This window comes from Leptonychotes weddellii, chromosome 13 (assembly GCF_054177405.1).
Source record: "Leptonychotes weddellii isolate Sample4059 chromosome 13, ASM5417740v2, whole genome shotgun sequence".
NCBI classification, from domain to species: domain Eukaryota; kingdom Metazoa; phylum Chordata; class Mammalia; order Carnivora; family Phocidae; genus Leptonychotes; species Leptonychotes weddellii.
Window position 1 is genome coordinate 76607333 of NC_138381.1, and position 14702 is coordinate 76622034.

The 14702-nt window shown below is 45.1% G+C and overlaps 1 protein-coding gene across 1 annotated transcript; it reads left to right on the forward strand.

The window, feature by feature from the left end:
- Positions 1–7970: 7970 nt before the first annotated feature.
- On the forward strand, positions 7971–14189 carry SNRNP35 (small nuclear ribonucleoprotein U11/U12 subunit 35). The gene is made up of 2 exons (XM_006740413.3): positions 7971–8651; positions 13321–14189. Exon 2 carries the CDS (start codon positions 13324–13326, stop codon positions 14062–14064), a length of 741 nt encoding a protein of 246 aa, XP_006740476.1. The 5' UTR covers positions 7971–8651; positions 13321–13323; the 3' UTR covers positions 14065–14189.
- Positions 14190–14702: the final 513 nt, after the last annotated feature.

Below are 14702 nucleotides of genomic sequence, written 5' to 3' on the forward strand. Positions count from 1 at the left end.
ATTGTTAAGTTTTGCAGGACTGAAGCAATATAGTGGGATAATTCTTCTAGGGTATTTGTTGAATTACACAGGGTAGCTTCATGATAGGCAAACTCTTCCCAGGGGGCCAACATGCCTATGGCCAGACCAGTTCTAGCAATTATTATACCTTAAAGCCCTTTTGGTTCTATGAGGGACTGTGGGGTTTGTGGGCAACATGATAGACAGATGGGGTTGTATGAATCCTAGCATGCATTGTCTAGTGACCCAGTTAATGCATTTGAAGGGTAGGGTTTGGTTAGTTATTTTTTCATAGGGGTTGCCAATAGGGGAAGACAATTAAGGGGACAACCACAGATGAACAAGTACGCTTCAGGAGCACACCAAGATTGAATTGCTCCTGTTTTATCGCCCAGAGTGGTGCTACTGATGATTGGGAAAGAAGAGTGGCACAGTGGGAAGATAGGGGCCCTGCAGTAAGGCTAGAACTTGGTATTGGTTTGATTATAGCAAAACCTCTTCCAAGGGTTCCAGTGACAGGGCTTTTTATGAATCATTCCCCTGGAGATTACTGGACCCAAGCATTGATAGTAAGTTTCATTATTCATCTTCTGCTCTGGGATGACCTGGCAGAGGGCAGTAGCGTTAGGGGAGGTGGATGAGATATAGTTGCAGCTTGATAGATTATAGCAATCAGCTAATACAAAAGTGAGATTTATATCTGTAGAGACCTTAGATTTAAAAGGACAAGAGGCAAGGCTTTGGACTGGGGTGGACCAAAGGCAGCTGTTGGTTTGGCCAACTGGGTTTTGATTAGGCCATTAGAGTGTTCAACCAATCCTGAGTATTGAGGATGGTAGGTGCTTTATGAAAATGTTGAAAGATGGCCAGATTTTGCAGACCTCTTGGACAATTTGTCCAGTAAAATGGGTTCCTCAATCACAGTGTAGCTATCAAGGAATATCCCAATTGGGAATGATTGTTTTCTAATAGGTTTTTGGCCACTGCTTTTGCTGTTGCTTGCCTGCAAGGAAATGCCTCAGTTCTGTGAGAAAACATACAGATCGTTACCACTGGGGAAGCTGGATGAAATCAATTTGCCAGATGTCAAAAGGCCCCTCAGGAAGAGGAACTTGACCTAACACAGTGTGATATGGTTTCCCAGGATTGTGCAAGGGGGCAAATTGTACATTTTGAAATATTAGTTGGGCAACAGTTAGAGATGGTTTACAATAGTATTGTTGTGCCCATAGGACCATTTTATTTGTGCCCCATGTGTCATACAGATGAATATTTGTGAATCAGAAGTTTGAAGTGTCACATCTTTGGTGGCTTGGTCAGCCTAACGATTGCTCTTGGCTTCAGGGTTATCAAGTTTGAAATGGGTTTGAACTTTTATAAGAGCTAAGCTGGAGGGAAGGAGAATGGAGTCAAACAGTTTTTTATTGTTTTGTTTTTGTTTTGTTTTATTATTTATTTATTCATGAGAGACAGAGAGAGAGAGGCAGAGGGAGAAGCAGGCTCCCAAGGAGCAGGGAGCCCGATGCGGAACTCGATCCCAGGACCCTGGGATCATGACCTGAGCCGAAGGCAGACGCTTAACCATCTGAGCCACCCAGGTGCCCTGGAGTCAAGCAGTTTTAATAAGTAAGTTTTGGGGGGCACCTGGGTGGCTCAGTCGTTAAGCGTCTGCCTTCAGCTCAGGTCATGATCCCAGCGTCCTGGGATCGAGCCCCACATTGGGCTCCCTGCTCAGCGGAAGCCTGCTTCTCCCTCTCCCACTCCCCCTGCTTGTGTTCCCTCTTGCACTGTCTCTCTGTCAAATAAATAAATTTTTTAAAAAATAAATAAGTTTTGGGTTTTTTTAAAAAGATTTTATTTTTAAGTAATTCCTACACCCAACATGGGGCTCGAAACTATGACCCCAAGATCAAGAGTCCCATGCGCCACCGACTGAGCCAGTCTGGTGCCCCTAAGTTTTGTTTTTATGGGTTGTCCAGAGGATGTTAGAAACCCTGCTTCCAGAGCTTACCAAAATCATGGGTGATCCCAAAAGCATATCTGCTATCTGTATAGACGATGAGAGTTTTATTTATTATCAATTGGCATGCTCTTATTAGAGCATATAATTCAGCTTGTTGGGCCACATGAACTTGGGATAAAGATTCTGCTTCAATAATTTTTTCAGTGGTACTAGAGTGTCCTGCATTGTATTTTTATTGATCATTTTTTTAAAAGATTTTATTTATTTATTTATTTGAGAGAGAGAGAGAGAGAGAGAGAAACAGCACGAGAGGGGAGAGGGTCAGAGGGAGAAGCAGGCTCCCCGCCAGGCCGGGAGCCGGATGTGGGACTCGATCCCAGGACTCTGGGACCATGACCTGAGCCGAAGGCAGTCGCTTAACCAACTGAGCCACCCAGGCGCCCTATTGATCATTTTTTTTTTTTTTTAAAGATTTTATTTATTTGAGAGACAGAGAGAGAGCACATGAGAGGGGGGAGGGTCAGAGGGAGAAGCAGACTCCCTGCTGAGCAGGGAGCCCGATGCGGGACTCGATCCCGGGACTCCAGGATCATGACCTGAGCCGAAGGCAGTTGCTTAACCAACTGAGCCACCCAGGCACCCCCTATTGATCATTTTTTAAAAAAGATTTTATTTATTTATTTGAGAGAGAGAGCACATGAGCAGGGAGGAGGGGCAGAGGGAGAGGGAGAAGCAGACTCTCCACTGAGCAGGGAGCCTGACATGGGCTCAATCCCAAGACCGTGAGATCATGACCTGAGCTGAAGGCAGACGCTTAACTGAGTCACCCAGATGGCCCTTGATCATCTTTTAATGTAAGATCAATCAGTAAACCAAATAAAATCTGGATTTGGGAAGGGTATTTCGTGAAAGTCTAACCCAGGGGTAAGTAATGAGTCAGTTACAATGATGAAGTTGTGTTCAGTTGAGTTTTTGAGGGGTAAGGGAAATAAGGTAGCAGGACTGAGAGGAGGACAATGAGAGACTGAAATGCTTGGAGAGGAAGGAAACTAGTTCAAATTTTGTAAGTCGACTGGCAGATAGGTGTTGGGTGTGGCGGGAGTCTAAGAGTTTTAAGCGTATGTGGAACTAATACCTGCACGAGAGAATCTGGTTATTAGTTTTTCAGCGGCAGTAATGAGTACAGAGGCAGGTTGCTAGGGCATGGAGTCTGGGAGATAAACATTTGGCCACGGGGTCTACTTGAAGATTATAATATCCTATGGGATGTTGTAGGCCTCCAAGCCTTTGGGATTCCCAGATGAACAAGAAGGGAGAAGGGCAGTTGGCAATTAGGGTGTCTTAGAGTTGTGGAAAAGATGAGCTGGTTTTGTTTGTTTTAAAGATATAAAGGTGGGGCGCCTGGCTGGCTCAGTTGGTGACCCTGTGATCTTGACTGGTGAGTTCGAGCCCCATGCTGGGTGTAGAGATTACTTAAATAAGTAAGTAAACTTTAAAAAAAAGATATAAAGTCATCTTGGGCCTCTTGAGGCCATGGATCAGGTTTGCAAAGGCAGGCATATAAGGGTTGAGCTGTGAGGAAATAATTGGGAATCTAAAGACGACAGTACCCAGCAAGACCCAGAAACCCTGTAATTGTCTTTTAGTCTGGGGTTGAGGGAACTGGGTGAAGGTAGTAATTCTGTCTGGTTCTATTTTTAGCCCATCCAGGAAAAGGTGGCCTAGGATTTTGACTGAAGCCGAACAGAGTTGTAATTTATCTTTAGATCTTTGTGTCCTTTGTTGGCTAATTGTTTGAAAAGGCACTGAGCATCAGTGGGACAAGCCTTTAGGGTGGTAGAACATAGTAATAAATCGTCTATATATTGTAAAGTGTCGATATCCCAGGGAAATCAAGATCTTCTAGGTCAGCAAATAGGTAGGACTTTTAGCATATTCCTGGGGTAGGACTATCCAAGTGTATCGTTGATTGTTCCATGCAAAAGTAAAAAGATACTGACTTTGGGGGCTGACAGGGATGCTGAAAAAGGCACTGCACAAGGCAATGACAGAAAACGTAGTAATTTCAGCTGGTATATTAGAGGAGGATGTGGGAGTCAGGAATAATAGGGTGACAGGGTATAACTGTATTGGTAATTGCCCTAAGGTCTTGAACAAAATGCCTTCCTCTATTATGGGGCTTTTTAACTGGAAAAGTTGGGGTAATACAAGGATTTGTAGTGGGGATGATCAATCCTTTGTTGATAAAGTCTTGAATAATAGGAGTTATTCTTTTAATGGCCATAGTGCTTAAAGGGTATTACTTAATAGTGGGTAAGGCCTTTAATGGATCAATCTGAATAGTTATTAGGGAAGCCGAGGTTATGTGTCCTATATTGGTAGAAGAGGTTACCCACAATTGATCAGGGAGTGCATTTAGGAACGGGGAGGGGGGGCAGTGGACTTACTGGAGGGTAGTACTGGGCAGATCAGTTAGGAATTCTGAAGATTGAGAAGGCAGATATAACAGCACTTCATTTTTTTTGGTCAAAGGAAATATGGGCCTGGTATGCGTGCAAAAAATTTCTTCCTAACAAAAGTCCTGGAGGGGTGTGTGTGCCTGGCTGGCTCAGTTGGTAGAGCAGTGACTCTTGATCTTGGGGTCCTGAGTCTGAACCTCACATTGGGTATGGAGTCTACTTAAAAAATAAAAGAAAGTGCTGGGGATGAGGGCACCAATAAAAAGGAATGGTTGCCTTGTCAAGTGCCAAGAATGAACTCTAGGGGTTGAGATAATGTGACAGTTGGTGGCTGATTAGTGACCCTGACCCTGATGGTTAAGTGCTTTTGTATTCTTGAGGCCAGGGACTGGAAAATAGATCAGTGGTTGAGGATTGAAGGAGTTGCTCCAGTGTCTGTAAGAGCAAAACGTCTTAGGGGCGCCTGGGTGGGATGGCTCAGCATCTGACTCTTGATTTTCACTCAGGTCGTGATCTTGGGGTGGTAGGTTTGGGCTCCACGTCAGACTCTGGGCTCTGAGTCAGACTTTGGGTTCAGCGCTGAGTCTGCCTGTCCTTCCCCCTCTGCTCCTCCCCCACTCACACTCTCTCTCTGAAATAAATTAATTAATCAAATTAAATCTTTAAAAAAAAAGAATAAAACCGTCTTCATTCTGAATTGTTATGGGAGTTTCTCTGGTGGTGTTTGCTAGGAGAAAGGGAAAAAAAATCCCCCTTTTGTCCTTGGAACATCTCTAATCTGATCGAGGAATTGTTTTTGAGATTTTTGATTTTTTGGTTTTTGTTTTTTTGAGAGTGAGTGCACACATGTATGCATATGTGAGTGGGGTTGCAGGGGGCTGCACAGAGGGAGGAGAGAGAATCCTAAGCAGGCTCCACGCCCAGTGAGGAGCCAGACTCGGGGCTTGATCTCAGGACTCTGAGATCATGTCCTGGCCTGAAATCAAGAGTCAGATGCTTAATTGACTGTGCCACCCAGGCACCCCAAGATTTTTTTGTTCTTTTGGAGCCATCTTTTATATTTCAAACATTCCTTTTTGAAAGGTCCAGGGTATTTTTGTTTATAATTGTTTTAAGTAGGCTCCATGCCCAAGGTGGGGCTTGGACTCATGACCCTGAGATCAAGAGTGGCTCACCCTACTGACCCCTGAAATGTCCAGGTTTTTGCAAAAGAAACATGTTTTATCAGTTGAGCCAGATGTTTTAACTTTTTTTTTTTTTAGGATTTTATTTATTTATTTGACAGAGAGAGACACAGCAAGAGAGGGAACACAAGCAGGGGGAGTGGGAGAGAGAGAAGCAGGCCTCCTGCGGAGCAGGGAGCCCGATGTGGGGCTCAATCCCAGGACCCTGGGATCGTGACCCGAGCCGAAGGCAGACGATTAACGACTGAGCCACCCAGGCGCCCCTTAACTTTTTTTTTTTTTTAAGATTTTATTTATTTATTTGCCAGAGGGAACACAAAAGCACAAGCAGGGGGAGCTACAGGCAGAGGGAGAAGCAGGCTCCCTGCTGAGCAAGACACGGACTAGATCCTAGGACCTTGGGATCATGACCTGAGCGGAAGGCAGACGCTTAACCGACTGAGCCACCCAGATGTGCCCAGATGTTTTAACTTATGACATGGATTTGAGGTTTGCCGTTTGTAGAGCCATAAGGTTAGCCATTTGTTCTATTTAAAATTTATTTTTGTTATTAGCCGATCATCTTTGCCAATCTGTTAGTGGTGGTGGCTAGATCACGAGGAGTTTTGGTCTGTTGGTCAGGGTCATGTTGTCTGACCACAGTTAAGATTGAAAAAAGGAAGTCCTCTAGAAACATTGAATTAAATAATTTGATCCTTTATCCAATCTAAGGGTTCCAGAATTTTGGACAAAACCTTTTTCGAATCTATCAAAAAACTCTAAAACAAGTTCTTCCTTTTTTGTTTTGTACTGCCTTCTAATTTATTTGAGGTGCCCACATATGGGGAATCATTTTGATTAAATTTGCAGCTATATTAGAAGTTTTCTCTAGGGCCTCATTATGAGGAAGTTTAAAATCCTGCAGGGGGGTCTTCCTATCCAGCTTTATTTATCCATTCTTGGGCCTGTAGAGGTCCAACGAGCATGCCTATTAGTTGGTAAAAGTCAGAAGGGCCTGCATTAAGGGCACTGATAGTCCAAATTGATTGTCAGGTGAACTCTTTTGAATTTTCTTTTGGGTTAGGAAAGTCTTTTGCAAGATTAAGAAGTTCTATTTAGGAGCAGGACATGAAAGAAAGGACCTGATTATTGGGATTAGGACAAGTAACTGACTTTGAAAGGTGCTATGATGTTAGTTTTGGGAGGATGGATGGCGGCAGGGCTGGGGAAGGAGAAACTTCAGAGGGGAAAAAGGAAGTTTGGAAAGATCTGCATATAGCAGAGGAAACAGAAGGCATACTGTGGGGGACAGAGAACTGGAAATGGAAGATGTAGAGTAATTTTTGATTCAGTGTTGAGTTGTTCTAATTGTTTTCATCTTTGAGTTTTTTTCTTTTGCAGAGGCTATGACTGACTAGGTTCTTTTGGGGGCTTCTAAGTACCAACTGAAAATAGGCTTCCATTGATTTTGTTAAGTATGATAGCTTCACCTTCCCAATTGTGCTCTTAAATACACCAACTTAGGGATATCAAAGGTGCCCCAAGGAGGCCAGTGAAGTTTTAAATGATACTTTGTGATTTGAACCCAGGTTGAGGAAACTTACAGCTCCCGGGGCCATAGTTTTTTTAGTATTTTATTTATCTGTTTAGAGAGCGAGTGAGCACGAGCGAGGGAGGGCAGAGGGAGAGGGAGAGTAGCAGACTCCCCACTGAACGAGGAGCCTGGGGCAGGGTTCCATCTCACAACCCTGAGATCATGACCTGAGCTGCAATCAGATGGTTGGCCACTCTGGTGCCCCTGGGCCATAGTTTTTATCTGTACAATCAGCAGGCTGATCATCAAAAGCTCTGAGAGACTGGTACCCACTCTGTATTGGAGGAACCCTCCCCTGAACTGCTAACAGTTCTGAAGTGAGGAAATTTCCTCCCCCGCAAAAAGTCTCAGGGTGCCTGAGCGGCTCAGTCCATGGAGCACGAGACTCTTGATCGCAGGGTCGTGAGTTCGAGCCCCACCTTGGGTGTACAGATTATTTAAAAATAAAATCTTAAAGGGGAAAAAAAAAAAAAAGGAAAGAAAGAAAAGTCTCCTGAGCTCTTCCGAGGTGGGAGGTCGGGGACATGAAGGACCATGCCTGTCACCACCACCCCCCATCACAGGAGCCACCCTAAGAGAAGCAAAGCGGGGCTGTGGTGCTCACTTTGGCAGGTCCGGAGGTCCGCAGCAGGTGCCTAGATTGCTTCACGTTTTTTCCTCGGCTGCTCCAAACTGTTAAGGAAAAACCTCAGGAGCGAGCCTATGAGCGAAGAAAAAGCGAGGAAAAAGGAGACAACTCTTTATTTAGGTTTGCAAACTGCGAAGCACCATCCAACTCAGCTGGTGTGCCCGTCCCTAGAGGCGTTTTTTAAGGCTTGTTTACCCCAGCGAGGGAGAAATTTCCGTTGGTATGGGTTGCCGAGTGATCGGTTGGCTTTTTTTGCTCAGGTCTGTGAGACGCAGGGAACTTTCCAGGTGTTCAAACCTCAGAATGTTCATCGTGATTCCGAGAGGGGCTGCTCTTCGGAGAACTCCACAAAATGGTGGCTGATGCAAGATGGAGTCAGGGTTGTCAACCCTTCCCTGAGCGCTTTTCTTCTGCAGTGTGACCCAGCACACGCATCCTCTGAACACACCATAACATAATCCGATTCCCAAAGTGAGTCTGAGAACTGACAATCTCGCCGCGCTGACAGATCCCTTCTCTACGGAAGGCGAACGGTTCGGCTCCTCCCAGACCACTAACCGCACATTCCATAGTCTTTCAACTCAACTGTTCAATTTAGCAGTTTCTGTCGTCGCGCAAAAAGTTCGAAAAACGGAAAGCCCGTTCTCTTCGGCGATGATACACCCTCGAGGCTCAACACACGTGGATTACATTTCTTAAAAGCAAAAACGAGAAACACTGCTCGTGGCGAATCTGCTTCTTCCAATATAAAGGACTGCTCAGGCAGGCGCGAGGAATCGCCTGGCGCTTCGAGTCCGTGCAGTCCGCTGGCTAAGGTGGGAAGGGAAGCCCGAGCCTTGCTGAGGTGAGTGGGAGCGGCCTGGTGGCAGCAGAGCCCACTCCAGCGGGAAGGACGAGGGAAATTCGGTCCGGACGGTGCGTCCACTCGTGTAAGGGCCGCCATGTTGAAGCCTGGCAAAGGGGGAGCCCTTCTGGGGTTGTGGTGCGGGAAGCGGGGGCGATAGCTCGGGTGGAAGAAGGGCCTCTTCTCCCCCTCTCCCACTCAGATGGTGAGAGGTGTGCGGGGCGGGGGGCAGCCTCGAGGGCCCTCGGTCAAGGCTGAGGTGCGGCGGGGCTACTGGGCGTATATAGGCTTTTCCACCCAGACTTCCGCCTTCGCGGCCGCGGCGCCACTGCGCATGCTCCAGAGCGCTCCGCGGGTCCGACGTCAGTTAACTGGATGCAAAGCGCGGGAATATTCTAAACTCGGCGTTTAGTAAGGGGAGGCACGCTTTGTTGGACGTTTTCGTAATAACTGATCTGTATAATTTCTAATTATAAAGCACATTCACGGACACTGTCTTACCTAATCTTCACAAAAACCTAGTGAAGTGGCTTGTAGCTACGTTTTACAGTTGACTTAAACTTTGCCCAAGAACGGACTAGGTCTTAAACCCGGTGTTCTGTCTCCGATCCCGTGATCTTGTTCACTTTCACACTTTTGTCTTTAATTAAGATTAGTTTCCCCATCCACCTTCTCATTCCCCACCATTCATCTCTCACATCTCATTCCCATTTATGAAATAATGACATTTATCTAAAAATCCAAAGAAACTGTAGGAAATCTCAACATAATGCAAGGGAGGGAATACTCCCAGAAAGATGAATGAGAAGCCGTGAAGCCTGCTGCTCTTTTGGCATTTAGTTTTTGTGTGGTTTTTTTTTTTTTTTAAAGATTTTATTTATTTGACAGAGAGAGACACAGCGAGAGAGGGGAACACAAGCAGGGGGAGTGGGAGAGGGAGAAGCAGGCTCCCGGCCAAGCAGCGAGCCCAATGCAGGGCTCGACCCCAGGACCCCGGAATCATGACCCGAGCCGAAGGCAGACGCCTAACGACTGAGCCACCCAGGCGCCCCTGTGTGGTTTTTTTTAACCCCCCTTGGCATTTAGTATTTTTTAAAGATTTTATTTATTTGAGAGAGAGAAAACAAACAAACAAGCGGGGTGGGGGGGGGGAAGGGGCAGACGGAGAGGGAGAAGCAGACTCCTCACTGAGCAGGGATCCCCATGTGGGGCTCCATCCCTGGACCCTGAGATGGTGACCTGAGCTGAAGGCAGACAACTTAACTGACTTCGCCACCCAGGCACCCTGGCATTTAGTATTGATAGAAGTATACCCATGAAGGAGAAACAAAATTCAGACTCTTCCTTTGTAATTCTCTTCAAATTTTAATTTGAAGAATGATGTGGGAAACAAAGGCAGAAGAAACATTATTAAATTTCCTTACTACCTACAGCCCACTGACAAGTCCTTGAAACAGGCAGAGTGACATTCATCTAGGGGCTCAACTGCCTTGATGTTGATACTTTGCTAAAGGCAAAAGGCAGTCTTAGCCCAAACCTCAGGATCCTGTAAGTCTACTTTAATATAGAAAACTTCCTTTATCTCTACCCCCTCAAGGTACATGTTGGTAATCATCCCCCAAGCATATGACCCACCGATATACATCAAGGGTCTCATGACTAAGGTTTTATTAGACAGTAATAAATTACCTTTCCCAACAATAGCTAGCCCCCTCAAGGCCCTGGAAACCTTGCTTCCAAAATTGCTAGAGACTTAGACTATCCCTAACCACTTCCCAACTTGAAAGTATATAATGGGCCACTCCTCATGACCCCAGTGCAGGTTTCTGCCCACAGGTCCTGTCCCCGTGCTTTAATAAAACCACCTTTTTGTACCAAAGATGTTTCAAGAATATTTTCTTGGCTGTTGGCTTGGAACCCTAATAATGTCTTTGCTACATCAAATAATTCTTAAAGCTTTGGAGAGGAGTTCTATGTAGAATAATATCAGTTTTATTTGATGGATCTTTTATGACCTTTTCTTGTTGGTTGGGGAAGGGATTCTTTCCTCAGCCTCAAAAACACAGAATCCTCTTGGTTTTTGTTGTTGTTGCTGTTGCTAGCCCCATCTTCAAAGTTTTATATTTTGTGACAGCCATCTAAGAAAATACTAAGAGCTCAAGTCAAGTTCTGGAGTGGTAAAAGCCCTTGAATGTAACTCCCTGGCAAGGCTACTTCTTAGCCTTGTGATTTGGGACAAAAGAAAGCTTTTTGTGTGTCTCCGTCCTCATCTGAAATGACAGTAATAGTAGAACCTCTGTCCTGACAGTGTTGAGACGTGAGGGGAATTAAGTGCTTAGCATTAGTGCCTGGCACCTCCTAAGTCTTCAGTACAAGTTAACTATAATTATTATGGTCCGTGTGTGTGTGTGTGTTTCCCTGCAGCCCTGTGATGGAGGATAGGAAGTGTGGTCTAGAATGGTAGGACCAGTAGAATGGAATTGTTAGAGAATACTAGAGCAGGGAGAGAGTCAACACAGTGCTCTCTCTTATTTTCTTTTTTTTCATGTGGAGAAGTTCCAACCATGAGAGAGAAGAGACACAAAGTGAGTTAGAGGCAGCACCCAGACGGGACTGAAATCCTCTTTCGTCTCGTTGCTCCCGCTGTTTTATCATCCTTTTACCGATAAGGATACCAGAGGTGCCTTCTCCAAAGTTGCTGGTTACCGATGACAGGCATATATGCTCTCCTTTTACAGTGTGGTGGCAGAGAGTATAAAGTTGTTTTGCTTCTCAGTTCTCAATAAAATCATCCTTTTTGTCTGATTTGGACACAAAAGAACTTCACTGAATTTTGACTGGAGTTGGTTCAGTTCCTCAGTATTCATCAGGAAGTATCCTAGAATCTGGAGATAAAGTAAAGCATATGCTAGACTAAAGAGTGTTTACTGTGTGTTAGGGGGGAAATGTGATTGGTATTAGACGAGGTGCCCTGAGCTGTGGGACAGATAAATTTGCTTCCTGGGGAAGAGGCTGGAAGCTGGGCTTGGAAGGACCAATAGAATTTCCGTAAGTGGAGCTGTGGAAAGGAAGAAAGTGTTCCCAGGAGAGGAAATAGCACAGGGAAAGACCTGGAGCTGGGGAATTAGGGCACATTTCAGGAATGGGGAGCAATGCTGGGTAAAATAGATTTTGCGTGGACTGTGGTAAGAGGCTAAGGGACAGTCAAAGGTCTTGAGTGCAGTGCCATTGACTTTGGATTTTATTCTGTGTTTGGTCTTTTTACTGGCAAGATAATTCCATAGTGCACCCCATAAATAATCACTCCCCCTACATAACCCATCAACTGAAGAAAAAGAAAAGCAAAAAGATCCTTGAGGAAAATATGAGTAAGAGGGGGAAAATTATAGATATTTTAATAAATATCATGGAAAGATGTTATGAGATTACTATATAAATTTGACAGAGCCCTGGTTTGTTTGTTGGTTTGTTTGTTGGTTTATTTATAAAAGTAAGCTCTATAACCCAATGTGGGGCTTGAACTCATGACCCCTAGATCAGGGGTCACATGCTCTACTGATTGAGCCAGCCAAGCACCTGGAGTCCTGGTTTTAGGGTAACAGATTTCAGTAATGGCTCTAACGTTTTATAGAGGTGGTCATGTGAGCAGTAGCAGTGTCTGAATTGTTGGCAAGCACTGTATTTATTATCCCAGCAGATTCACCAGAATGTGAATCAATTACCATGTTGTCAGCCTCTCCTCTCAACTTAAACTTTCCCACCCTCTTTAAAAAAAAAAAAAAAACAAAAAAGACGTATCCTGTATCAGAAGGAATGACAACTGCCGCATGCTTGTGGGGCTAAAATCACCATTGCAATCAATTCCCATACCTTAAGGCATGAACAGATTATCAGCCAGGGGACTGGGAAGAAATCCCATATTCCTTTTGAACCAGAGCGGGCTGCTGCTGGGTCACTGTAGTTTTAGCTTTGCTACCTATTGCAAAATACTACATCAAAAGCACCATTTTCCCTTGTAGTTTTGTGTTTTAAAAAAAAGTCCTTACTTTATCTTTTAATGATGCATACCAAAACATTTGCAGATGAGCATGTAATATCTAGAATTCCTTCAAAGGAATCTAAGAGTGGGGATCTAAGTGGGCACAGATGAAACAAGACTGGCCACGTGTTGGTCAGTCAGGGGATGAGTTTGTGGAGGGCTATGCCATTCTCTACATGGGTACGTGTTTGAAAGTTTTGGCAGTAAAGAGTTTTTAAATAAAAACACCATTTTTCATAGCAGTTCCCAGGCTGGTTTTCCAATGACCATTTTAGTCTGAAAGGCGAGCCTGGATTTTGATCCATGTTGCCATGTTATTATGTGGTTGGTAAGTGTCCTGATGTGACTAAATTGGATGATACACAGATGGATCAAATTCAAGCACATTGCCCTTCGCTTCTTCCCGGGATGGAGGGTGGAGCGGTGGGTGACAACATTTTGGAGCCCCACTGTCTGGCTTTGATTCTCCTCCACCCACTTTGTAGCTGGGAGGCCTCAGGCTCTGGGTCCTGCTTCCTTCCCTATTGAAGAAGGAGTGAATGATAGTATCTACTTCGTGGGGTTGCTGTAAGGATTAAATGAGTAGCTCATAATAGGTGCTACATAAAGGCTTGCTGTGATCCTTCCCAGAACATGAATGATTGGATGCCCATTGCCAAGGAGTATGACCCGCTTAAAGCTGGCAGCATTGATGGCACTGATGAAGACCCACACGATCGCGCCGTCTGGAGGGCAATGTTGGCACGATACACCCCCAACAAAGGCGTCACAGGAGACCCCCTCCTCACCCTGTTTGTGGCAAGACTAAACTTGCAGACCAAAGAGGAGAAGTTAAAGGAAGTATTTTCCCGCTATGGGGACATCCGGCGGCTTCGGCTGGTGAGGGACTTGGTCACTGGCTTTTCAAAGGGCTATGCCTTCATTGAATACAAAGAGGAGCGTTCTCTGATCAAAGCTTACCGAGATGCAGACGGCCTGGTTATTGACCAGCATGAGATATTTGTGGACTATGAACTGGAAAGGACCCTCAAAGGGTGGATCCCTCGGCGACTTGGAGGAGGTCTGGGGGGGAAAAAGGAATCCGGGCAACTGAGATTTGGGGGGCGTGATCGGCCTTTTCGAAAACCCATTAATTTGCCAATTGTTAAAAACGACCAATACAGAGAGGGAAAAAGGGAAAAGCGGGAGCGATCTCGGTCTCGAGAAAGACACTGGGACTCTCGGACAAGAGACCGAGACCACGACCGTGGCCGGGAGAGGAGATGGCAGGACAGAGAGCCAACCAGGGTGTGGCCAGAAAGTGACTGGGAGAGAGAGAGGGACTTCAGAGATGACAGAGCCAAGGGGAGGGAGAAGAGGGACCGAAGTAAATAGAGGCTCACCACCACCACCAGAACCCAGACGAAGACACAGCGTAAATAGAAGCACGGAGAGATCTGTGTTGCTTTTATACAGTTTGAAACTATGTCCAGTGCTTGAATAAAATTTGCTGATGGTGATGAGGTCTGGAGTAAGTTTTCTTTTCGGTCTGGAACCGAGGTTCAAGCTGAACATGCTGATATTATGAATTTCTCTTCATCTTGTTGTTCTAAGGACCCATTATTTAATAAACTTGGACAGTTTTGTCCTCACCAGCATCTATACAGAAGGGCATGTGGCAGTAGAGAATTCTCTTTTAATTTGGCAGTAAAGAATTGTTTTTGTGATTTTGATTCTCTCCTGTCTGTTGGAATTGACCATTTTGGGGGCTTGGCAAAAAGAGGTGATGACCAAAAATCATTTGCATTGCTCTCAGACTCCTGGGAAACCCGAGTCTGATCAGAGTAACTTGTATCTTTTCCATCTTTATATCTATAGTGTAAAGGCTTGCCGAGCTGAAATAAAAATGGGATAGAAAAGTGAATTCAGGGAGAATGTCCAGAACTTCATAGCAAAACCAGTGTGAGCAGTGGCCTGGGTCAGCAACCAGCTACTCTTGAACAAATATAACTCCATTCTTGAGCCAAATGCTG

Excerpts from the sequence above, each read along its gene's own strand:
- SNRNP35 (XM_006740413.3), top strand. The coding sequence starts at position 13,324 with ATGAATGATTGGATGCCCATTGCCAAGGAGTATGACCCGCTTAAAGCT.